The sequence below is a fragment of the Danio aesculapii genome, chromosome 14 (assembly GCF_903798145.1).
Source record: "Danio aesculapii chromosome 14, fDanAes4.1, whole genome shotgun sequence".
In the NCBI taxonomy this organism is placed as follows: Eukaryota; Metazoa; Chordata; class Actinopteri; order Cypriniformes; family Danionidae; genus Danio; species Danio aesculapii.
This window is the reverse complement of record NC_079448.1, coordinates 18,250,134-18,277,209: the sequence shown is the minus strand read 5'-3', so window position 1 is coordinate 18,277,209 and position 27,076 is coordinate 18,250,134. Positions and strand designations below refer to the sequence as shown.

At 39.1% G+C, this 27,076-nt stretch overlaps 1 protein-coding gene across 1 annotated transcript in view; it reads left to right on the top strand.

Annotated features, from left to right (window-relative positions):
• The first annotated feature begins 5,002 nt into the window (after nt 1-5,002).
• The window catches only part of myot (myotilin), a 68,108-nt gene continuing 46,034 nt past the window's right edge, over nt 5,003-27,076 (top strand). The window contains exons 1-6 of the mRNA XM_056471688.1: nt 5,003-5,068; nt 8,762-8,818; nt 8,913-9,054; nt 23,813-23,836; nt 23,950-24,069; nt 24,379-24,535. Coding sequence (XP_056327663.1) covers nt 5,066-5,068; nt 8,762-8,818; nt 8,913-9,054; nt 23,813-23,836; nt 23,950-24,069; nt 24,379-24,535 — 503 coding nt within the window. The 5' untranslated portion in view covers nt 5,003-5,065. The remainder of the gene's footprint in view (nt 5,069-8,761; nt 8,819-8,912; nt 9,055-23,812; nt 23,837-23,949; nt 24,070-24,378; nt 24,536-27,076) is intronic.

Below are 27,076 nucleotides of genomic sequence, written 5' to 3'. Positions count from 1 at the left end.
CTTCGGCCATGGGACTGGAGATGGCTTGTCCCCCAGAACCGCGGCCAGACCACTTAGACGGGTGGTACGTGGGGGTGAAGAAGAAGGTGAAGCCTTCTAGACCCCCCGTCCCCTTCTTCCCTGAGTTACACAGAGAGCTCATGCAGAAATGGAGGGCACATTTTTCAGCCCAGTCCTTCAGCGCTCCCGCTCTCACCTCCCTCTACGACGGAGCAGCTAGGGGATGTGAGGCGATTTCCCCAGGTGGAGCGTGCTATCGCGGTCAATCTCTGTCTGCAGAGTCGCTCCACTTGAAGAGATTCGCCCAAACTCCCTTCCAAAGCGTGCAGGTTATCTGAGTCTCTCACGACTAGAGCCTACACTGCTGCGGGCCAGGCCGCCTCCGCTCTGCATGCTATGGCCACCTATCAACGCTACCAAGCAGAGAAGCTGGCCGAGATGGCAGGAGGGCGGTTCTCCCCCAGGCTTGCTGCATGAGCTCTGCACGGCAACCGATTATGCTCTCATGACCACCAAATCAGCTGCTTGTGCCCTGGGGAAGGCGATGGCCATGTTAGTGGCCCAGTAACTCCACCTCTGGCTGAGCTTGGCCGATATGACGGACGTTGACAAAGCTTGCTTTCTTAACACTCCCATATCCCAGGCTGGCCTGTTCGGCGACACCATTGGGAGTTCACCCAGGAAATCTCCGCGGTGAAAGAGCAGTTCAAGGCGATGGGTGAAATCCTCTATCAGCAGGCTCAGAAAACTGCTCCTCCCGCTGCCCCTTCCGCTGCTGCGGCTCCTAACCGAGGGCATCCACCCACGTCTTCACATCTGCTCCGCTTCCGCTGCCCGCTCCAACGGCCAAGCGGCAACGCCGAGCCTCCCGTGGAACTACGACGCCCCCACCCCAGGGCACTGCTAAGTTCAGTAAACAGACTGCGAAGTGTCCCTGGGACGGGCCATTCAGAGAAGAGGGGGACCTGCTCTTTCCTCGTGGGGGCCGAGAATTATTCACATCAGTCCACAACGACTGTAAACTCATCGCTGCCGGCCTCCGGGCTGGTGGCAACCAAATTTCAAAGAGCAGTTTCCCTCTCTCTCCGGATGCGCCAAACCCGAGCACAGCCAAGTCTGGGACACTCCGCCTTCCAGCTGCCAGCGCAGGGACCTTGCCCTCAGGCCCTCAGAGTGCAGCAGAACGAACCCTTCTCTCACTTCTGCCTCACGTGGTATCAGGGAGGAAGGTAAGAGAAATTCTCTTATTTTCAGCTCTTACTCAGGACGCACCGCTTCCTGGGATGAGCAACTCCCATCCCAAGCTGCACCTTCCGCTGGCACGTCAGCGATCACTCCGATGGTGTCATTAGCGCAACACTCTGCCGGCCTGGTTAGCGCTGCCCAGCGCGTCGCGGTGGCTCATACGGACGGTCAGACTCGGCTATACGATTCAGTTCCTATTCGCCCTCCCAAGTTCACGGGTGTCCTTTTCACGAGGGCTATCCCAGAGAGCGCCCCTGTCTTGCGAGAGGAGATGGCTGTCCTCCTGGTGAAGGATGCAATATGGGTTGAAGTCCGGGTATAACAGCCCGTATTCATCGTGCTCAAAAAGAGCAGGGGGTTAAGACCAATCCTAGATTTGTGCAGACTGAACTGTCATTTACACTAATGCCTTTCAGAATGCTTACGCAGAAACGCTTGCTTCAGAGCGTCCATCCACAGGATTGGTTTGGCAGCCATAGACCTAAAGGACGCGTATTTTCACGTCTCTATTCTTCCATGCCACCGCCCTTTCTCCGGTTTGCGTTCAAAGGACGAGCGTGGCAGTACAAAGTCCTCCCCTTCGGGGTCTCTCTGTCTCCGCGAGTTTTACCAAGCTCACGGAGATGGCTCGACTGGCTCATTCTAGCCTCCTCTCACGATCAGTTGATTATGCACAGAGTCAAAGTGCTTCGGCACTTCGACCAGTTGGGGTTTCAGGTCAACCGAGAGAAGAGAAAACTTTGCCCTGTGCAGAGGATCTCTTATCTCGGGCTGGAGCTGGAATTCGGATCGCATGGTTGCGCGCCTCTCAAAGGAGCGCGCCAGGCTAATGCTTTCCTGTGTAAACGAGCTCCACAGAAGATAGTGGTCTGACTGAAATATTCAGAGGCCCCTGGGCCATATGGCATCCGCAGCCGCGGTCGCGCCTCTCGGTTTGCTTTATAGAGACCACTTCAGCGTTGGCTTTGCGATCGGGTCCCCCAGACGTTCTATGGGCCCCTAGAGCTAGCATCCAGGCATGTTGTCGTAACGACAGATGCCTCCAGCACGGGCCGGAACCCGCCTGCATTGGCTATCGACTGCCTGGAGCTGTTGGCAGTGTATCTGGCTCTCCGCCGTTTTTTTTCCGGTGCTGGAGCAGAAACACGTGCTGGTCAGGACGGACAGCACGGCGACGGTGGCTTATATCAACTGTATGGGGGTATACGCTCTCGCTGCATGTCTTCGCTCGCTCGCCGTTTGCTCCTTTGGAGTCACACGCAGCTGAAATCTCTTTTTGGTGCATTCACCCTCCTCTCTCAGGGACCAGGGCACCATCTGGCACCCATGCCCAGATCTCTGGAACCTCCCACGTTGTGGTCCATAGACGAGCGTGGAAGACTTAGGTGACTTACCACCTGCAGTAGACTTAGGTGACTTACCACCCGCAGTACTTAACAACCATCACTCAGGCTAGAGCACCCTCTATGAGGCATGCCTATGCCCTGAAGTGGAAGTCTATTCTCTGAGTGGTGCGCTTCTCCCCAAAAAGACCCCCGAACTTGCTAGATTAGCATGGTGTTATCCTTCCTCAGGATAAGCTGGAGCGTAGGCTGTCACCCCTCCACACTGAAGGTTTTACGTGGCCTGCGATCTCCGCTCATCATGACGCGGTGGATGGCAACACGCTTGGGAAGCATGATCTAATCATCCGATTCCTCAGAGGTGCCTGCGGAGGAGGCAGGCCCAGCCCACTCCCGGCTTTGTCCCGTTCGCGCTTTGCGCCTTTACTTGGAACGAGCGCAAAATGTAAGATCATGTGAACAGCTCTTTATCTGTACGGTGGTCGGCAGAAGGGAAGGGCCGTATCAAAATAGTTGGGCCCACTGGTTTAGTTTGATGCCATCGCCCTTGCTTATCAATGCCAGTGCGAGCCGCGCCCCCCTAACGCGAGAGCGCACTCTACTAGAGGTGTCACTTCCTTATGGGCGTTAGCACGCGGCGCCTCTCTCACAGATATCTGCAGAGCTGCGGGTTGGGCGACACCTAACACGTTCGCGAGGTCCTATAACCTTCGAGTGGAGCCAGTTTCCTCCTGGTTATTGGGTAATCCCATCAATCGGGGAGGAATTAAGCTCGGTGTCACAAACGCTTGCTGCGTGGCTCTCTAAACCTGGAGATGCATGTGCTTTTCCTACTCTACTAGTAAGTTCCCCTTCTCAGGCGAAACCCTAGAGAATTCCACCGAGGCCCCCAGCATCGACTCGCGGAGGAGTCGAGTGCATAGCTCAGTGTGCGGTTAGTATGCCCATTTGGTCTACACTCATATTGAGGTATCGGTGCCAGCTATGTGCATCCCCATTTGGTGATGCCATATGCATTATTACCACGTTGTGTTCCCCCTTATTAGGCGGTCCCGTGTCTTCCCTAAACCGGTACCAGGTTTATCATATGTAGCACTCCCCCTCATTAGAGCTAGTCCATATGTCTCTTTTCCATCAGGCCTCCCCTTCTAGGGTAGCAGGTGGTCTCGGTGTGTCTCCACTGCCACAGCACCTGAGTCTCCAGCTGGGAGCTGAGCGATCGGCTCTTCAGCAGGCAAATTCTAAAGAGCTGGCTCCAGCAGCTGACTGATATAGCTCTAATTGGCTCATCAGTTTCAGCTGTGGAGCTAAGCTCTGCCAATCAATTGGCATTTCACTGGCCCGTTTCATATCTTCAGAAGTTATTGGTCATTTAAGTACTCCAAAAGTCTTTTTATACAGACACACGTAATAGTTCCCTATTAGGGGAATGTGGGTTACGTACGTAATCAGGACGGTCTTTTAACAGTGTTTTTAGGCTTTGATTTTTATGCAATGATTATTTTTTTAAAGGGGGTATGTGAGACTATGTAAAGAACAGATACAACCAATTACAATGAACGGATCGTTTTACCATTGTTTTTAATAACTAGATGAAAACAAACCCTTTTAGAACAATACATTTTAACACATCTCTGCGGTTGTCTTCAACTTAACTTGCTTAACATATTTTTCTTTTTGAATTTTCAAGTCTCTTCTACTGGGCTCATCACAAACATTTTGGAGCTACTGGAGAAATGGCACTGTAAGGCACAGACAGGAAAAGAAAACAAGCAAACAACAAAAAATCTAAATACAACTCTACCTATATTTACCTGTCTTCTGTGGACTACAACATTGGTTTCATGAAAAAGATTAAGACAAACTGTGCAGGTTACATTTTTTTATGCAGTTGTAACAGACATGCTTAAAAGATTTTTTAAGCTTCATATAAGTTTTACATTTACATTTTAAATGACTATCACTTAAAGCTTTATATGGATTTTTAAATTTGTGATACTGTTATTATTGCTATTATTATTATTAGTAGTAGTAGTCATAAAAAAGCTAAAAAGCTGCTGCATTAAAATGTACATAACAGTTCTGTTACAGAACAGACCTTTTTGGTAATTTCAGAGTGACCAAAACAACACAGACGAATTTTGTGCATGGAATGCAAATTTAAGAAGTTCCTCACTGCACAAGGCAATTGTTATATATTTGATTATAAATTTTGAATGTGTGTGTGTGTGTGTGTATTTAAATGTTTATAAACTTGTGGATGTCTTAAAAACTATTTTTACACTTGCTTTGGGGTGAGTTGTAATAAGTTATTTTCTAACTCTTTCAGGGTTGAGAAAAAAAACATCAACTATGTCCGTAAACTGTAACTCATGCTCCTGTGAAACAACCTCCTTGTCTTCAACATCATCTTCCTCTTCTTCAGTGCTTCAGCAGAAACCCCCCATTTAGTACAGCCTCTCTGCATCAGTCCGCAAATGGTAGGAACAAAAATATATATCAATTATTGGGAGGACTGTATGCAGGTGTAAATAGACAAACTGTTTAGTGGAATGCAAAACTATTGTGAGGGATGGCCCACTGTAATTTGAAAGAGATGAAGCGGTAACACTTAATATATATTTATATATAAATATAGCCAAAACGGCAATTGGTGGGGTTCGAGCATTTGTCAACCTTTATGTCAGTTAGGCAGTTCATTTTTATTACTACCCCAAAATTTAAGGCTGATTCCAAACAAATCCGTGATAGAATGTAATAACTGGAACAATATAATGTGTAAATAAATTAATGAAGTGGTAACCTGGGACATAAATTAGATTTTAAATGCAATAAAATTTTATTGCATGTCAAGATGTGAATGATCTTAACGGCAATTTTGGTGACTTTAAATATTAAGAATAAAAAAACAAAGGTCTACAAATGCTATGATAAAACATTATGTGGCTTTATGCTGCTAACTAGTGGCTAAAATGGTAGGAGACAATTGAAAGTCTTTGTAATAGTGACTAAAATGGTTTAAACATATGCATTTCGTATGTACTGTGGCTAGTGGCTAAAAATAATTATGCACTTTGAGTCCTTTTGTAGATGAATATAGAAACACACTGTGTGTGTGTGTGTGTGTGTAAATGAGCTTGTTATGTTTATCTAAGGAGAAAAAGTTAAACTTTGATTCATAATCACTGATCTAGACAGTCCAGACAACACTGTTTTTGTTTAAATTGAGCAAAAATAAAATAAAAACAAATAAAATAAAATAATTAATGAATGGTTTGAGTGACAGTAAAGCATTCAAAATGAGATTGATGTATATCAGATGTATTTGTGAAAAGCTGTGTGAATTAATCACATATTCTGCAAATTTTGGTCATATAGCAATGAAATAATTTTTTACAAAAATCCACCAAACGTTGCATGCTGGTTTACAATGACATCTGATTTTGTGAAATTTTGAGAGTTCCTTATGTGTTTGCAGACATGTATGTCTACATAGACACCCCTTTTTGTAAATGAGCCATTTATAGGTATATAAAGTTGAAAGTTAAACTTTTTAATAAGGTTTCATAATGATTGAGCAAAAAAAAAAAAAAAAAAAAAAATGGGCTAGTATGCAAAAGTAGGTTTTTCACATATTGATGAATGTTTAATGAACAATTTGACTGACAGCAGTGAAATTTGTGTCAAAGTGTTTAGTATAAGCAGGCCTATCATATGATATGTATTATTTTGCCTGTGTGCAACGTGTGTAATAATCAATTTAAACTAAAAACATGCAAAATCGCCCCGTAGTGGCCGTTTCTTTCAAAATACTTACAGATCTCTAAGACCATGGGTCGAACATGCTCAGTAAGTTTCATTCCAATCACCCATCATTAAACCTTGTTTATGGGTGCTCAAATTTAAATGGCTAATGGCGGCCATGATGTAATGCCTTCTTGGACAAAGACACAACATTCCAAATTTCAAGTGATTGGAGGAACGGTTGCTAGTTTAGGGGCATTTTTAGATTTTTTAAATGACACCACGTGGCCAAAGTTTGCGGGTTTGTTATTGTGACCTCTAATTGGCCCTATACATTTGTGTACCAAGTTTAACGATGATATCTCATTCCATTCAAAGTAATAGCTACAATTAGCTTTTTAGCTAAAATTAGCATGGAACTTTTTTGTGAAGATCAAAATTTCTACTTTTTTCAATAATTATTGATATTTAGTGTCCATAGAATATTTGTGAACTGGTTTGGTTCCGAACGGGCTTAGGACTAGGATTCGCAAAAGTAGGTTTCGGATATACAACACCAATCAGGAAAAGGTGAGAAAGTTTGAAAAATGCAAACAAAAAAGAAAGTAGTGATTTTATTGCAGAATATATTAACGCAATTTTGTGTGTGTTTTTTCTGGTCAGCTTAACACATTCTAAATATAGTTGGCATGGGAGCAAAGTGAAACAAGGACTAGTCCTTTAGGAGCAAAGATGACCCAAGGATCACCATTTTGGCAACAAATATGTGGGAAAATTATTTTAAATGTTTAAAAACAATGTTCCTCAATGAAGGATAGGAAAACATTTTGGTATGTTATCTTCAACAGTGCATAACATAATTAAAAGATTTATCGAATCTTGCGGAATTTCAGTGTGAAAAGGACAAGGTTAAAAGCCTAAGCTGAACATCCATGAACTTCGATATCTCAGGTGGCTCTGCATCAAGAATCGTCATTCATTTATAATCGAGATCACCATATGGGCTCAGGACTACTTTGGCAAACCTCTGTTAAATACCACAATACATAATTGGATCCACAAATGCTAGTTAAAAACTGTAATGTGCCAAAAGGAAGCCCTATGTTAACAGTGTCCAGAAGTGCCATTGACTTTTCTGGGCTCAAGGAATCTGAGATGTACCATCACACAGTGGAAACATGTACTGTGGTCAGATGAATCAGCATTTCAGGTCATTTTTGGGATGCTGTGTGCTTTGAACCAAAGAAAAAAAGGATCATCTAGGATCACCAGACTGTTACAAGTCCAAAAGCCAGGGTCATGGTTTGGGGCATTGTCAGTGCCCTGGGCAAAGGTAACATGCACTTCTGTGATGGCACAATTAATGCTACAAATTACATAGAGATTCCGAAGCACCATATGTTGCCTCTTTTCCAGGGACCACCATGCATATTTCAACAAGACAATGCAAAACCACATTCTGCACACATTACAAAGTCCTGCTTGCGGAGGAAGAGGATAAAGGTACTTGACTGGCCTGCCTGCAGTCTCAACCTGTCTCCAACAGAGAATGTGTGGTGCATTTTGAAGCGCAAAATGCAACAATGAAGACCCATGCTGTTTCCACCTTAAGACTTATTTGCAGGAATAATGGGACAAAATTAAACCTGAAACATTTCATCACTTGATGTTTTCAGTCCCTAAACATCTTTTAAGTGTTGTGAAAAGGAATGGCAACATTGCAAAGTGGTAAATCCTTTAGTGTTCCAACTTTGTTTATTTTGAAAAACAACAACAACAAAAACCCAATAAAAATCATGAGGAACACATTAAATAAACTTTGTTATATTGTCTGCAATAAAATACTGTACAAGTCAAAAGTAAATTTAGAAATCACTACCTTGTTTTTTTATTTGTGTTTACCATGCTGTCCCAACTTTTTCTGATTTCATATTAGTCCAATTCTGTAAGCATTGCATTTATATGATGTATTAATGCATGTCCAACACACTTATAGTATAATTTTGCAGATTTGTAATGTTACCACAATACATTTGAAGTGGACAATGAACAATATGTTTTTTCAAAAATTATGATAGATTCTTAAGTTGTACTAGAGTATACTTGAAATAGTTTTGGTTGTCATGCAAAGCTATTTAAGGGCCTTCAGAAGATATAAAACTGTAAAAAAATGTTCCAATTTTACTATTTTATTGTTTGAGTCTTAAAAAAATGAATTTTGTTTTAAGCTATAAAACACATTGTATAGACCATATAAATTTTATAATATAAAATTATATATCTGGTTTATGCAAAATACTCAGTATTGTCATAGTGAAGATGATGTTTCTAAATGTAATAACCTGTTGTTTTAAAATGTATGTACATTTTAAAATAACTACTTAAAGCTTAAATACACATTGACAATTTGAGTTTTTGTCACTGTTCAGGTTCAGAACAATAACCAGGGTTCAGGAAATGTAGGAGTTTCTCCAACATATGTCAAGGTAATGAAAGAATTAATGAAATTTTGTAATAAATTGTATCAGTATCGACTTATGATGTTGTAATACATGCCCTTATGTGTTTCTGTCATCACAGTGTCTCCATGATGTCAGCACACTGAAGGGTCAGTTAGTCGTTTTGGAGTGCAGGGTCAGAGGAACTCCTCCACTGCAGATCTCCTGGTACAGAGAAGACAAGCAAATCATTGACTCTGCAGACTTACGCATTCTTAGAAAGAGTAAGTAAAAGTTGTAGCACCCAAATCACCCTAATATTAATATGGTTTCTTTTTAACGGAATGTGTGCTGCATTAAAGCGCTATTGAAAACCTTTTAGAATCAGGTAGACATAAAGACAGCTCAGTCCAAAAACAGTCCTTCAGCAAGCAATCTGCGTACATTGTCTGTTGATTTAGCGTTGTTTGTCTAAGAAGGGGAATTATGTCAAAAGTCTTTTAGAAAGGTCGGACCTCACTGTCTGCACTATATCATGAAAAGGGACACAAATCAGTTTTGTGTGGATTGTTTGGAAGTGGCTTTTGCTTGCTCAGCTCTTGAGGCAGCTTATTGTGAGCACTGCACTTGTCTCACAGGGCGAGTGCTCCTGCCTGGCTTACTTTTACACCGGCAGTCAGGCATCCATTCCTCATTGATTGGGCCTTGCTCATGTTTTCTTTCACACCACTAGTGGGTATAAAAGGTATTTATGCTCTCCTAGCGATGACCACGAGGGGTAGAAGAAGGTCAAATTTTTGGACCGTTATGGTCGTGAGAATGGGTTTATATTGATGTTTACAATGGACAATAAATGAATTGGAATATCCAACTTTATTTGCAAAAGGTATGGACATTTCACTTTATTATCGACCTGTTTAAGGAACAAACGCATCAGAATCAACGACCAAAATATACGCATCTACTCTGAAGTTTGCATTGGGATCTCACAGAGGACTTGGGGACAAAGTGCAGCTCATTCTCTTCCTTCACCTGCAGGAACCAGCTTTTCTTCTTGGACTTCAGAAGCTGGATCTATAGATTCTTTCACCTTGAGGCAGGTGCTTCAATTTTAAGTGTGTGAGAAGCTAGAGGTACTGAGCACCTATGAAAATACCTTACAAAGACAAAGTGAACACAGCACAATACTCAAATAAATTTCCAGGTGGATGAGGAGCTCAGTATCGTTTTCTTTTATCCCACTCAACAGCCATATTATACATTGACTGGCCTAAGAAAATGCAGGAAGCGCACCCACAAAAATGATTAGATAAACAATCAAGCAGCGGCATGCTTTTACAATGCACAATGTCTGTCTTACAGACATCCAAAGTTGACCTGCTAAGACAGTTGGATGAGGGTGGGAGAGCAATTAAAGAGCTGTGCCAGGCCACTGATCTGTCTCTCTGTGCTGCCCAGGAAAAACCCAAATCTGTGGGTCTTCTGAACCCACTGGGTAGCCTTCATTCCTGTTCCTCCCCAGTGTTCATTTTATATTTGTCTACTGACCCTGTTGCCATATCAGTGTCGTACGAAAAAATTATGATTTTAGTCTTTATCCAAGGTCACAGCATCAAAATTGTAAAAAAAAATGAGAACCCAGTCCAGGAGACTTATTTCAAGCCGAATTTCTTTATTGAGACATGTTGGTTAGTCTGCAGTCAAACAGCATCTTCAAGATGTCCACGAGTCTGCAAGAGCCTGCAGGAGTCTCTTACAGTGACAAGAGCAGTCTGCAAGTTTACCAAGTCTGAAACAAGTATGAATGGAGTCAAAGATGTCCTGTCTATAATTAGTTTTTAGGAGGATGAGGAGTGGCAAGGTGGAGATGGCTGAACAAAGCATTTAAATCAAGTACTAGAGTCAGCAAGATAATCGGCATTTTCCCATCCTGATTTCAACACAACAGTGCTCATTTTCAATATCTACATACATGAAAATTTAGATTTCAAAACTGTTCACATGTTTATGACAATCGATGATACTGTCATAAAACCAACACGATGACACAAAAAAATTATGTAGTCATACTGTAGATGTCTGAAAGTCCATGGCTTGTGGATAGTATGCAGTCTTTTGTAAGGGCTGTTTCCTGGTGATTGCTCTTCAGAGCAGATTTGATCTGATAACTTCCTGTCATTCATGGATCTCTGTATTGATGCTCTGGAACAGAGTGTTTCTTGAAGATGTAGTGGTATACGTTTACCTGCACACACACACGCACGCACGCACGCACGCACGCACGCACGCACGCACACACACACACACACACACACACACACACACACACACACACACACAAACAAAGAAACAGCAGACCAGCAGTATCCATGCATAAACTTGGATCATCATACACTTCATGCATCTAGTTATTCAGGTAATCCTATAGTGGTTGTATGTGTTAAGTTAGTGATTGTATAGTGCTGTGTATTTTCTTAAGTTTCCTGATTTAAATATATGACACCTATAAAACAGTGAGATGAGGATGGTCTAATATATGGGGGAAATCCTATGAGGAATATCTTTACCCAGGGGGCGGCCCCTGAAGCCTATTGCATTCAGTTCTACCCTGGGCTCCTCACTGGTTTGTGTGCTGTTCTGTCCCTAAGTGTAGTGCGCAAAAATGTGAGACACAACTATCATTCAATAAACATCAGTCCTCTCAGACATCATGACATTGAATGAGTAGTGATTGGACTATAAACATGTTAAAACATTCAAGGCTGTGAGTGTGACTTAAGCAAAGTTCCCCAGTAAAAAGTTTCCTTAGTTCCTTAGTTTCCTTAAAAATACTTTCATGGTCCTATAATCTGCATGTATTTTTACCTAATTATCCCAGCGACTCCCATATGAATCGTTCAGCGATTCATTTGTTCCCAAACCCCTCCTTAGGAAATGTGAGTTGGGCTTTCCCAGATGTGGAAATGTGGTCTTTAAAGGAAGCAGCTCGCAACAAGTTAAGCAGCCCTAGGATTTTCTAATAATTTTAAAAAAGATATTAGTAAACACTGATGCTTTTCAAATAAAATGTAAAACCAATACCACAAGAGTTTATGGTCACATTCTAAAATAACCTAGTATTAGAACAGAATCCTGTGGTAAATACTACAGAAATGTTAAAGTAATACCACATATTACCACAAGAATGCTACAGGAGTATTACATACTAAACAACAGAATCCTGTGGTAAATACTACAGAAATGTTAAAGTGATACCACACACAACCACAAGAATACTACAGGAATATTACATACTGTAAAACACAGAATCCTGTGGTAAAACTTCCCAAAAAACAACAAAGTATTACACAATTACAACATAATTTTTGTTTTGTACATTTGATGGTTAACCACATGAAATACTATACACTACCACAGAAATATTACAGGAATATGACAGTAATACCACACACTCTACCACAAGAATATCACAGGAGTATTACATACTGAACAACAGAATCCTGTGGTTATTTCTACATAAATGTTAAAGTAATACCACATATTACCACAAGAATACTACAGAAATTTAAAATTAATACCACATATTACCACAAGAATACCACAGGAGTATTACATACTAAACAACAGAATCCTGTGGTAAATACTACAGAAAAGTTAAAGGGATACCACACACTATCACAAGAATATTACAGGAATATGACAGTAATACCACACACTCTACCACAAGAATATCACAGAAGTATTACAGACTATATAACAGAATACAGGAGTATTACATACTGTACAACACAGATTCCTGTGGTAAAGCGTCTTAAAAAACAACAAAGTACTATACAATTACAACATAATTTTTGTTTTGTACATTTGATGGTTTACCACATGAAATACCACACGCTACCACAAAAATATTACAGGAATATGACAGTAATACCACACACTCTACCACTAGAATAATACAGGAATATTACATAATGTACAACAAAATCCTGTGGTAAATACTACATAAATATGAAAGTGATACCACACACTACCACAAGAATAATACAGGAGTATTACATACTGTACAACACAGAATCCTTTGGTAAAACATCCCAAAAAACAACAAAGTACTACACAATTACCACATAATATTTGTGTTGTACATTTGATGGTTTACCACATAAAATACCGCAGGTAATTTTTGTAAGGGCAGTCTCTTTCCCACCAAACTAACCTGTCTAGATTATTTTTGAGAGTGGTGGTAGGCCAAGTTATATTTAGAATTGGCAATGCTTTTCTGTATTTAGCTGCAAGGCCATCTGACCAGATGTAGACTAGGGGTCCCTTATCAGTTAGCACACTGTCAGAATTATCAGGTAATCCACTTTAAGTCATGGCTGACAAAATCTCTCAGTGAATTTACTCACAGATTCATCTTTCCTTTGCACACAACAAGTCACCTTTGGCCAGTCAATCTTTGGGCCAACAATGTTTTTGCGAATTTTCAAAACACCCTCACTCAAATCATCTTTATTCTAATTCAGAGGTCACAGCGGACTCATAACTGTTGAATTCAGATTGAGCGAGAATTTGAGACATTAGCTGGGTGACTTCTGTTAATGACATGTCATACAGATGCATTTTGCTGATCAGTGCTCTGTTAAACTCTGTTAACTCTGTTAAAATCTGTTAAATTTGTGCATGCTGAATAAGGTAAGCTTTGAGACAGCCTGTCTATATCTTAAGGGCCTAGTGTTCTGGAAACCATTTGTTTTTGAACAGCAGAAGTGTCTCAGTTCTTTCAATTCCCTAGATCTTCTCCTAGCACCACAAACCTCCACTAACAGGCACATTATTTACTCACTGGATGGAAATGTCTGCTTCAAAGACAGTTTGAAAGTCAGGATAATGTTTATCGGTCAGTATAACTAGTTCAATGTCAGTTTTTGATTTCTTGAGGTTCGGTTGTTTTGTCAATGAGGTTATCTTAGCACAGAGTTCTTGGATCTGTTTTTCTAATTCTGATTTAGACTGAGCTTGTTGTTTAGCTTGACATGAAGTGAATTCACTGTGACAGCAGATAATGCTTTTCACATTATTATATTAATACATGCTCATGCAACATTATTGGGGTCAATGCCACATTTCTTTGTCAAATTTAGTCTGACTGACTCTGTTATTATTGAGTCCATGTGCTGTCCTAGCAGTGATTTGAAATCCTGATCTGACCACAAAGGAGTCACTAAAGCACATTTTTCAGTTGTGAGGATCAGTCTAGTATTCTTTCTGAACATTTTGTGAGTTCATCAAAAAGTAAAAAAAACTAAAACTTTTCTGATAAAAGTGTAGTAATTTCTTCTCTATTAAAAAAGAGGGTAACAATCAGGGCTGGACTGGGGCAAAAAAAATCTGGCATTTTGGGCCAGAGCGGCCTACTACATACAATCAAAATGCTACCCATCTGTGCATGTCCAATATGTTTATCAAATCCTATTTTATAAAAACACAAAAGCCATATTTATTAAATAAATAAAGACATTAATCTCAATTTAATTTCTATATACTGTCCATAAAGATTTTTCTTAGCTTCTAAAAAATACACTATTCATTCATTCATTTATTTTCCTTCGGCTTAGTCCCTTATTTATCAGGGGTTGCCACAGTGGAATGAACCGCCAACTATTCCAGAATATGTTTCATGCAGCAGATGCCCTTCCAGCCACAACCCAGTTTCGGAAAACACCCATACTCACTCATTCACATACATACACTACAGCCAATTTAGCTTATTCAATACACTATTCACTTAGCCTATATTAAGTAATAAACATAACAAAAACTGCCTCCTTACGCAAGGGTAAATCTTCAAAGGGAACAGTGTACTTTAGAACCTCATTCACCTCATCCTGTTGCTTCATCTTAACAATGAAAACATAATATAAGAAAATTTATTTCATTTTGATATTAGATTAACAGGCACCAAACGGCCTCATGTGGCTACATATTTATATGAGCGTCAACTTCACTCTGCATATTTATAAAAAACAGGGCTTATAACATAACTGCCACCTTTCATTTTCATTGAAAAGTACGAACATCTCTTTTGCTGAATATAAGTTTTAATAATCAATAATGGCCATTATAAAAGTATAACGTATAATAAATTTATATGATAAAGGCAAGCAATCAGTCTATGTGCAGAATCAATGTACATGCATTATTTAATATATAAACTTATCTTTGCACTCAGCCAAAACACGTTACCTGAGAACAAGTAATTCAAAAGACCGAAGAGTTGTTAGATAGAGACAACAAGATGAATTCAATATCACGTTTAACAACTATAGTGAGATGAGATCTAGCAGTAGATCTTTGATGAACTGTCTGACATGCACTATAATCTCACCTGGGGTTTTATGCTCAAAGCACCCGCTGACCTACTGGCTGCAGCTCATGACAGAGTGTGTGTGTGTGTGTGGTCACGTGATGTGCATTTTTAGCTGTGTAGTTTGGACTGAGAATATTTTAAACCACTAAATGAATTGCTAGTGTGTTTCCCGCAATTTCTCTGCGCCTCCCTTCCGTTTCTTCTCCATCTTTCTGTCTCAGACTCTCGACTGTTTTTGACAAATACACGCAGAAAAAAACGATAGGCTGCTAAGCCTTTTATGGGCTGATCAGATCATAAAACGATGATCAGCCCGGCCCAAAAAGTACGTATGCCCAGCAGGAAACTGCCCAGTCTGCCAGATGGCCAGTCCGCCCCTGGTAACAATTTTTGCACATATTGCTAAAACTCCCTGCCTGAACAAGGAAAAACAAAAAATAATAGCTTGTATCACTAAACTTCTCTGCCTGAACAGAGGGTAAACAAATTTAAAAAAAATAGCATGTTAAGCTTAACTTCCCTACCTAAACAAGGGATAAACTTTTCTTCTCTATTAAAACAGAGCAGGGCTATTCAATTAGTTTGTCATGGGGGCCAGTTCATGAATAGCATCCCAAATGAGGTGCCGGAGAGATATAATTTGCAATGCTGTAATTTTGCTCCTTAAGACACCCATGTTGGCTTTCAATGTTGTATTTCGAAGCAGAACAAAAGCAGTGCATTGGTTTAGTAGGCTTCTACATTCAAACATATTCAAATGTTATGTTTTGAACTGCATAACAATTATGGATGCAATGCTTATAGATTTTGGTTGTAAAATTATAGTCTGAAGAATAATCATGGTTTCACGGTTATCACGATTATTATGCATTTATTGAATTTAAAACACTACTAGTTTAGAAAATCACAAGAAAACTGCTTATATTTTGAAGTTTTGTTTATTGCTGCTCAGTAACAAAATACACCACAAAAGGAAAAAACAAACAAACAATAGTCCATTTCTCTCTTTGAACTTAAAAACTTGAAAAAGTTTTTGATTTAAACATGAGTGATAATTTTACAATGAAAATAAACGACAGAACAATGAATAAATTAAAAAAATAAATAAAAATAGTATTTGTCTAATGTTAATTAAAGTTATATATTAGGTAAGTATTAAAATTAACTGTTGTTATTATCTGCATTCATACATACATAATCATTTTAATTATTTGTAATAATTCGTCTAACGATTATTTTGTTTACATTGTAGTGAAAGCCACACACAACTCTTACCACTACAGCGTGAGATAATTTCTACTCTGTGCGCCTGGAGGGCACGAGTGCAATGGTCCGCTTGCAAGCCGTGCACGCACCACTCCAATATGCGCACGTCTCTATTGGAAATAATGAACTTGTGTGCGGAAAGACGCAATATGTGAACGGCCCACTGGTATAGTTAATCCAATGTGTGTTCGTATTAGCTTCGGTATAAACTCGGAACTTTAAACTAGCACACAGTTGGCATAACTTTGTTTAGTAGTAGCAGTTTTGTTCTGTGCAACAGAAACGTGGCGTCGAGAAGCCTTTACGATTAATGAACAGCAATGAATTTAAGTGCAGTTAATAGTAAAATCGGCTAATCACTGCATACCTATTAGCGATATCAGTGCATTGTACAAAAGGCCTTTTCTACAAACAGATCCAAATGTTTTCGGCTGCTCGTGCCACTCGCTTAATGTCAGGTGACTCAGGCTCTGCGCAGCCTTCAACTGCAGCTCGTGCTGTATTGTACAGATGCAATATACTTGAATTTACAATTTAAGGATATCTTTATATGCATAATACTAAGCTAAGCCCATTTAAGGTGTTTTATGAACCATGGTGATTCTTGTTAGTTGTGGTTAAACTGGTCGGAAAATTGTCATTCTTTACTTGACTTCTTTATTTTCTTACTTTTCTGTGTTTTATGTATTGTGTTTTTGTTTATGTTAGTCATTAAACCATATTATACTCATGTGAAATTGCATTTGTTTTGCCTCACTAAACAGTTCTTTTAACAATTAAATATTCAGACATCCTGGAAGTTCCGGGTCCTCAAATACATCGCGCACCCCTCTCCACCACATCCTTTCCATTGCCTTGTCGCCCATTAATGATAATGCCAGTCCACTCTGGAAAGCAAGACCTGCCTTTCTGTTTCAAATTTTTAAAGCTGCACACGTTGTAGACCATCTAAACTAACTAACAGATGATTAAACTAGCGGCTAATGCTAAAGCCAGTTAAACTAAGCTAATGTGTACCTAAGCTTGACTGCTTGAGATTGACTGCACATTGCTAGCATAAGTCTAACTGCAGAGTAAAGTGCAATCTATAAAAAAAGTCAGTTCCACCCACCACTGCTTCACTTTTAGTGTCAAATGGTTCTTTGGATTGTTCATCTTTATTCCTTTTTTATATATATATATTTGCATCATTGGCGGGACATCTGTCTGCCTGGCAACTTCAGTTTTGTTGCAAGATGTCTAACACGGATTTCATTGAGGGAGTAACTGCTCTTTATGTGCTTTGGAAGGCTGAAAAACAGAGTAGAGTCTGGGTCCATCATATCCTTAAGAGACACACCCAGATAGGTGTATTTCACCAATTACTCCAGGGAACTGTGGCTGGATGATGGCGCATTCCCAGTTTGAAGACCTGTTGTCCCATGTTGGTGAGAGAATTTCCCTTCGGGACACCAACTACAGCCGCTCTATTCCACCTGCTATCAGTCACTAAACCTTTTAATATTCTGTGTGATTACAATTAAAAAATAATTGACTGAGAACTTCCACATACAAATACTATACATAAATGTTTTTTTGTACTCTTTCAACCTCTTATCTGATGAGAGAAGGTCTGTTCCTCAATGTTCCTCAAAGAAAAAAGACATTTGGATATTTCACCTTCAATAGTGCATAACATAATTAAAAAATTCAAGGAATCTGGAGGACTTTCAGTACATAAAGAACAAGAGTGCAAGCCTTAGCTGGAGAACTATGGTCTCCAATCCCTCAGAGGGCACTGCATCAAGAATCGTCATTCATCTAAAAGCGATATCACCACATGGGCTCAAGATTACTTTGGCAAACTTTTGTCAAGTACCACAATAAGTAGTTACATCCACAAATGGCAGCTAAAAATGTACTGTGCCAAAAGTTTAAGCCTTATGTTAACAGTGTCTAAAAGCACCATCGACTTCTCTGGGCTCTGAGGCATCTGGGATGGACCATCACACAGTGGAAACGTGTACTGCGATCAGATGAATCAGTATTTCAGACATCGTGTGCTCCAGACCAAAGAAGAAAAGGATTATTCAGACTGTAACCAGCTACAAGTTCAAAAGCCATGGTCTGTCGAGGTATTGGGATGTGTCAGTGCTCTTGGCAAAGGTAACTTGCACTTCTGTGATTGCACCATTAATACTGAATAGTACATTGAGATTTTGGAACACAATATGGTGCCTTCTTTTCCAATGTCGCCTATGCATATTTAAACAAGACAATGCAAAACAACATTCTGCACACAAAGTACTGGCTGGAGAGAAAGAGGATACAGGTACTTGACTGGCCTGTCTGCAGACCCAACTTGTCTCCAACAAAAATGTGTGGTACATTTTATAGCACAAAATGCGACAATGAAGATCCTGTACTGTTGCCCACCCTAAGACTTGTTTGCAGGAAGAATGAGACAAAATTACACCTGAAACATCTCAACACTTGGTGTCTTCAGTCCCTAAATGTTTGTTGTGAAAAGGAATGGCTACATTACAAAGTGGTAAATGCTTTACTGTTCCAACTTTTTTTGAAATGTGTTGCAAGAACCAAAATTGAAATATATCTTTATTTATTATTTTTTAAAGTAGAAAAAACAACAACAACTATAAAAATCATGCAGAATTGTCTGCAATGAAATATAAGTCAAAGTAAATGTAGAAATTGATACTTTTTTTATTTGTGTTTTCCATACTGTCCCAACTTTTTCTGATTTGGAGTTGTAAAATGTAACTAAAAATGGTTTCTGTGATTAGTAGTATGTATAGATCATGCAGATATTTAAGTACTGTTGAATGCTTTGATTATATTACATTTTGAGCTTGTTGTGTTAATGTTGTAATTTTACTACGCTGGGCCAAACATACACGTGGGGAGGTGAGAACTTCCTCAGGCAGGTCTTATTTAAGTGATTTCTTAATTGTGAACAGGTGTTGTAGTTGAACTTATTCACACACAGAGCTATGTAGTTTTGGATTTGTTTTCCCTTAATATTAAAATCTTCATTTAAAGGGCTCCTATTTTACACCTTTTACAAGATGCAAGATAAGCCTTTGGTGTCTCCGGAATATGTCTTTGTTATATATGTATTTGTTGTGAAGTTAATTCAAACCTTTCTGCAATGATGAGTCACACACAAATGCTGTTACAAAGTTCAGACTACATGCTGTCACAGTAAAAAAATTCCAGAAAAGTTCTTTATTTACAGTGCAAGTGGTGTATGAAGTACAGGGTGTGAATGGCACCAGGTGGACTCTAAAGCAAGAGTTCCGGATGCTCGGGTCATTCTTCTTCTCTTTCCCCACTGATCCTCCTGTGGGGATCTGCAACAGAGGAAGAGAGAATGTAACTTTCACCCTTGTACAGAGATAAAGACGGTGGCACCCATGCTCCGTTGTCAGCCATTTACTGCGCGTCCAGGACCTTGGGGTGGATTGGTGGGTGGAGTTCACTGAAGCCATCTAAGCCATCATGCAAACAGGAGTTCCTGACACCTGTAAGTCAGTGGACACCTGATGGTGGTAACATTTTATAACTACACACTTTGAACTCATAAATAAGTTAATTGATATCATTTATAAGGAAATTACTTAGTAAATGTGTATTGTGTAGTTATAATAAAGTGTTACCGAAAGGGTCCTTTGGCGGGCTGTGTACTAGCCGACCACTTGCAATGCCCTCTCATGCTCGGCTACTTGGCCCAGGAGGTGTTGCTGTTGTGACTCAACCTACTTTGAAAGCTGCAGAACTCATCCTTGCTTCTTGAGGTATGAAGAGAGGGAGAAGGAGAGAGATTGGCGCCCTATGGGGAAACACAGGGCAGATGGTAACTGTATCACGTGTGATCTCTCTCAAAGTGCCCACATTCTCCACCAGATGCCACAAGTGAGAGTTCATATGGACAGAAAGCCACAGTGAAATCCCGAAGGGCTCTTTATTTACAGTGCAGGGTGTATGAAATGCAGGGTATGAAGGTCTGAAGTGTCCGTTGTGCAGCCAAAAGTGCAAATTCATGCAGGTCCAGGTGGGGAGTAGAGTGCCAATCGTGGGTAGCTGGAGAGGGGAATACAATGAGCCTTTAGTCTAAATAAAATTCTGTCTGTATCTTCCGACGTCAAAGCTTATATTTCCTCTCCTGATGAGCCTCAGCTGACCTCAATCGGCTTTGTCTCCATGGCACAAACCCACATTTACGTTTGCACTGTTTTAGCATGTTTACTTGCAGCAAATGTGACAGATTTAAGTTAAAATACAAGTACAAAATAAATCCACAAACCGGGACTCCTGTTGTATGATTGAATTCTCCTCCTATATAGTTATACTGATACTATACACTTCAATACAGCACTTCAATCTGTCTTTAAAGCAGGCCGTAGTCCCTATATGCCTCAAATCAACAACCATTGTTCCAGTGCCCAAAAAGCAATCAGTGAAATGTCTGAACGACTATCGCCCAGTTGCTCTGACACCCATTATAATGAAGTGTTTTGAGAGACTTATTCTTTCACACATCAAAACAAACATCCCTACTGACCTGGACAGCCTACAGTTTTCTTACTGCAGGAACAGATCAACAGAGGATGCAATCTCAATCACACTTCACACCAGCCTTTCTCATCTGGAGCATCCCAATACATATGTTAGGATGTTATTCGTAGATTTCAGCTCTGCATTTAATACCATTGTACCATACAAACTGGTAAACAAGCTGAACAATTTAGGATTAACCCCTTCACTCTGTTCTTGGATTTTGGATTTTCTCACTAACAGACCACAGAATGTAAGAGTGGGCAACCACATCTCATCCACCATCACCATTAATACCGGAGCACCGCAGGGCTGTGTCCTCAGCCCACTTTTCACCCTATTCACACATGACTGCAAACCCATTCACCTTTCCAACACTATAGTGAAGAAAGCTCAACAGAGACTTTTCTTCTTAAGAAAACTCAAGAAAACAAAAGTACCGACCCAGCTCTTACTAAATTTCTACAGGAGCACGATAGAGAGCATCCTCTGTCACTGCATCACAGTGTGGTACACAAGCTGCACTGTGGAAAACCGGAGAGCTCTATCCCGGACTGTCAAGACTGCACAGAGGAACATAGGAATTAAACTCCCAAACCTCGATACAGTCTACGCTAGCCGCCTACAGAGGAGAGCTAGCAACATCATTAAGGACCCTACTCACCCAGGACACAAACTTTTTGCACTACTCCCATCAGGGAAAAGATATAAGGCAATTAAGACCCGCACAAACAGGCTAAAGAGCAGCTTCTTCCCCAGAGCTGTAGCCTGTGCCACCCCTCCTCTTTGAACACATTAACAGTCACCCCCCCCCCCCCTCACTCCCTACCTTCCTGATGTTCTGCTGCTAATGCACAAAGACACTTTATGGATATTCATGTTTGCTCATTTGCCATAATGTAAATACTGTGACTTATTACATTTAGTATATTTTATCTTACATCTTATATATATATATATATATATATATATATATATATATATATATATATATATATATATATATATATATATATATATATATATATATTTAGTATTATGTCTATTGTTGGTTTTTATGTGACTTATTACATTTAGTATATTTTATCTTGTATCTTATATTTAGTATTATGTCTATTGTCTGTTTTTTTCTCTTTCTATATTGCTGCTGGTCTCTGTGAGTTACCAAACAAATTTCGTTGTATAACTACAATGACAATAAAAGTTCTTTACTTTACTTTACAGCTATGCTGATTCTAGTGGTAATGAATTACATAGCGATTTTACTTTCTTATCTTTATCACTAGCATGTACTGTTTTTTAAAACATTTTAAACTCGAAAACTCATTATTAAACTGCAGCTGATCATGGAGTGTTGGAACCATAGACTGTAAAAGATATGGACGTAGTATCCATGACGTCACCCATAGGTTCTGAACAACGTAAAAGAAGCTACAAGTAGACATGGCCAACTGTCACCTTTTTGTTCGTGCGTCATCGCACCAACTGTGGGATACCAAACAAGGGCAAAGAGCGGAGTGTGCATGGAGCTACAGATGCATGCTGGCACTTTTCTTTCGGAGAAACGCTTAATACTTCACTACCTGCGACTCGTTTTTGTTCTGACCACATGTGCTTAGTTGTACACTATATCAATAAAGTGTTTAGACTTTTAAAAACACTGTTGTAATACATTGAGCCACTAAGCATTGTTCTTATGACGTTTTTCTACAGGAGGAAAATGTGAATTACTTCCAAATACTGCAAATATAAGGCTAATTATGAAATCCAGGCATAACACTGTATGACAACATTTCAGATGACTATTATAGCCTACAGCTAATCAATCTGTCAGATTCTGGAGTGCTTCACAGGTCTAAAGAAAATTATAAATGATAAATTATCTTAAGTAAAACAAATACATATATAGATATGGTATATAAGTATATAATTTCACTCACGTGGGAAATGGAGGCCACTTGATCGGTTTGTGAGCACAATTAAGTGCACACAGCATGCTATAGTATCTGATAATTGCAGGAAATAATTCCAAAAGGTAATTGACTGTGTAAAGAAACATTAAACAAAACAAAAATGCAATATATTATATGTATATGCCGAGTTCAGCGGCTAATCAGCCGGAATCAGCTGAGGTGATGAGACAGCGAGCAGTGAGACTTAGCTATCACTTAGATGGCCACACCCTTAATTATGCAAACTTAATAAAGCTTAATAAAAACGAAACAGATGAGTTAAAAAAAAAATTCACCCCCCTCAGAGTTGTCATGAGGGGTAATATTAGCTATATAGACCAAAATCATGTTTTGTACCAGGATGTAAACATGTTTTTATCAGCTGTAAAAATGGCCAATTTACCATTGCAGTCAGAAAACACTTGGATTTCCTGGAGCCAGTCCCCAAAGGCGAGTCGATGATTTGCAGTTTTAGTTACTTCCGTATTGGCTTCCCGACGGAGAGCGGGAGGTTGCCACTTGGTTGGAACAGATCTTTCAATCCAGTTTCTTTGCAAAATCTGTTCTGTAGACATGTTTATATGCTATGCCATGGGTGTCAAATTCAGTCCTTAAAGGGCCACAGCCCTGCAGAGTGCAAGCCTTAAAGACTCATTTAGCTTGTTCTGTTCAAACAGCTTCCAAAAGTTGATTTGATAGGTTGCCCTTTATTACTGCACGATGTATTTACTTGTGTTATCTTTGTATATTTAAATTTGTAGTTTTTTTAGCGTAAAGTAAATATATTTCTAATATATTTTGGTATATTTATTTTTTGCTCTGTTACATTTATAATCATTTTACTAATTTGTGTTTATAGCAATAAACTAAAACTGTTTCTTACCATCTTTTTGTCCTTGTTAGAGGCAAGTTCAGCTTTTATTCCTGGTGAGTAAATATTTGTTTCAAATATACAATCACATAAGCAATAATCAACATAAAAAAAAAAAACAATCATATTTGTCAGGCTTTGAACTTTGCATTTATTTGTTTTATTGCAGAGGAATTGTGCACCCTAGTGATCACAGAGGCATGTCTAGAAGATTCTGGAATATTTAAATGCACTGCATCAAATCAGTTTGGAACAGTAACATGCAGTGCCATGCTGGAAGTATATACAGGTACCATGATTTGTGCTATGTGTCCAACAGTTGGACTGTTTTTCAGTACATATGTATTTATTGATTTTTTTTTTTTCTAAAATTTTATAAAATCTTAAACTATTATATGCATATATTGTATCATGTATCATTTTCCAAGTGTAAACACAAAAAGAGTGTGATAGTTAAGGGGCTAAATTATTAAAATAAGAAGTTTATTAGATTCCATTTTTTTAAAACTGATAAAGCTTTTGGCTGTCAACATTGTGTAAGCAAATAATGCGGTAATGGAAATAAAAATAATATTTTAATATTATTTTGTTTTTCAAGACCTAGAAGAGGTGCTGGGAGATGAGCAAGACCCTTTCTCTATACAATCAGATGTACTAGTAAAAGATGACCATTGCTTAGTACTACAAGATACATGTGCCGCTTCACCAGAATGGCCTAAAAGTTCAGAGGAAGAAAGTGCAACCCCTATGTCATGGTAGGATGTTTTTCTGCATTTCAGCAATGACTAAAATGTTAACATTTGGAGGTCAACATATAATCAGGGCTAGCATGTGTGGTAGCATAGCCAGGGCAGCAAAACAAAGATAGAATAAATTACTTTTTAGTATTATATTACTGGACATAAATTGGAAATTAATGCACTCATATTAAAAAGTCACTGCACTATTAGGTATTCTAACTCAAAATTGACAAAATCAAGTGAGTGAATTTCAAAGCCCTAGAGACACCAGAAGTGTCTTTTGATATAAGATTTAACACAAAACAAGCTGTCTTTTAGTAACGATACACAGTATTTTGATTCCTGTCATGTATACTAACATTAATATAACAATTAGAAACCAATTAGCATCCACTGTGGATACCATCTTGAGGTCAGATGCAAAAATTTATTCAGATGGCAAAATCTCAGACACCATGCATATTTACAAATACCTGCTTTCTAAAATAGTACACAACTTATGGGTATAGGGGCATTTTCAAATGCAGAATACAATAACTAAATTTTCTGTTGTGTTCCAAACTGCCATTAGGGATTGCACCTGCTGTAGTACTGAATTATGAAGTATTCAAGAAACCATACAGGTATTCCTTACAGACAGAGGCTTTTCAGGAAAAGGGATTTTTCACCTTACAAGTATCAGTTGTCAATCTTTAGAACTCTGCATTTGAGCTCAAGCCGGGCCCGACTTTTTTATGCCCCTAGGGCCAGGCTTTCGGACAATTTTCACGTCATAGCTAGCACGCATATCGGGCTTCGGGCCTGCATTAGAAAAAAACGTAAAAAAAAAAGTTTAATGAGATTTATTGCGTGCTGTCTTGAAGCGCCAGTAATACCTTGCATATAGAGATTTCCAGCCATGTACAATAGAGAACATAAAGAGAAAACTTGGTGAACTTAAAACTGCAAAAACCGCTAGAGTAAGGGCAAACGTCTGGTCAACTTCTTAAATAGTGACAACTTTAAATGATGAGCCAACTGGTTATGCACATTGCGCTACTTGTAAATCCACGGGGGTCTGCAGGATTTTATTCCAATTATGCACAAAAACAGCACCACCTGCCTCATCATTGCTTATTTTTATTTTAATCTCAAAAACACTGATGCTTGCTGTCAAAGGTTACATTATTTAAGGGCATTCGTTAGGACATAATTTGTTTCCTTTTTAATAATAATATATTTTCTTTGAAATTTAAATGTAATAAAAGCACATCAGCAACAAGGAAAAATCAGACGCTTAAGACGTAATCTTTAAAATTATGACAAATTAAAACATTTATAAACATATGACAGAGGATTGGGGTAGTGAAGCATTAATTAAATCCTTATTTTCCACTGACCGAAACAAATCATCCAGCCGCATTTAAGTAATGGACGGGTTCAAACAAAAATATAATTCATATATTTTTCTTGGAAAAAATATCTTTTTAAAATGAAGTTTGTGTAGTTCATCTCTTAGTATTAATATATATTTTTGTTGGTCAGTTATCTACTAGATAAAATAGAAGAATGGATAACATTTAGGGTGAAGTGCTTCAAGTTCGCTACATGCTTCAACAATGCCAAAACATGAACTGGATTGTCAAATAAAATAATAATCTAGCCTAAATAAAATTAAAATTTTAATAGTTTAAAACACCTTGAATTGTAGCGGTTCCATGCGAGGAGGCTGCACAGCTGGTGAATCTGAATTGACTGATGAAAGAGACATGGGCAGGACCTGGAGTTTCCCTGGCTCAGGTGCTAATTAGACTGTAGTCTCCACCCCTTGCGGGGGATCAATATTTGTCTCATTAGTTTTAGGCCTTTTGGGAAATGTCTCAATTAAGTTTAGCTGTTTTAAAAAGAGCATTTGCTTATTTTGAACCTTGTTTTAAACAATAGCTATCTGAATTTTAAGTTTTAGTGTGTGGAAAAACCACCAGCAAAACTAAAGCCAAAAGATTTTTTTACCCATCTCCCACCATGCAAGTACATACAAACTTTAAAACACACAAACGCTCACCTTTATTTATTCTCATTCTTTCTTGCTTTGTCAATATATGGTAGTGTATACTGTTTAATAATCAATTTAAATTATGTAGTAAATAAATTAAAAAGCGGCATTTATTCATGCCCTCTTTTGGTAGGTACCACAATGCGTACAGCCATGCTGCTGCAGGTGCTACTGGGTTAAATTGATTGTGGACAATATACTGCTTAAATATCGATGTCACTTAAACCAAATCTTACATTTAAAAAAACAAACAAAAGAAAAAACTCCAAACGCTTCTCTAAATCAATCTGATAAAAAAAACTAAATGAAAATACATCAACTTTCTATTAAATACAAATCTGGTCTGTTTTAATGGCTGTAACAGTATGAGCTCTTTGGCGGGAAAAAAAGGGCTTCGGGTTGGACTTGGGCCTAAAATTTTGATGAGATTTTGCACAAGGGCCGGGCTACAGCCTGTGTGTCTCAGGCCAGGGCCAAGCTAGGGCTTAGATTTTAGGCCCGTGCAGGGCTCTATCACTTTT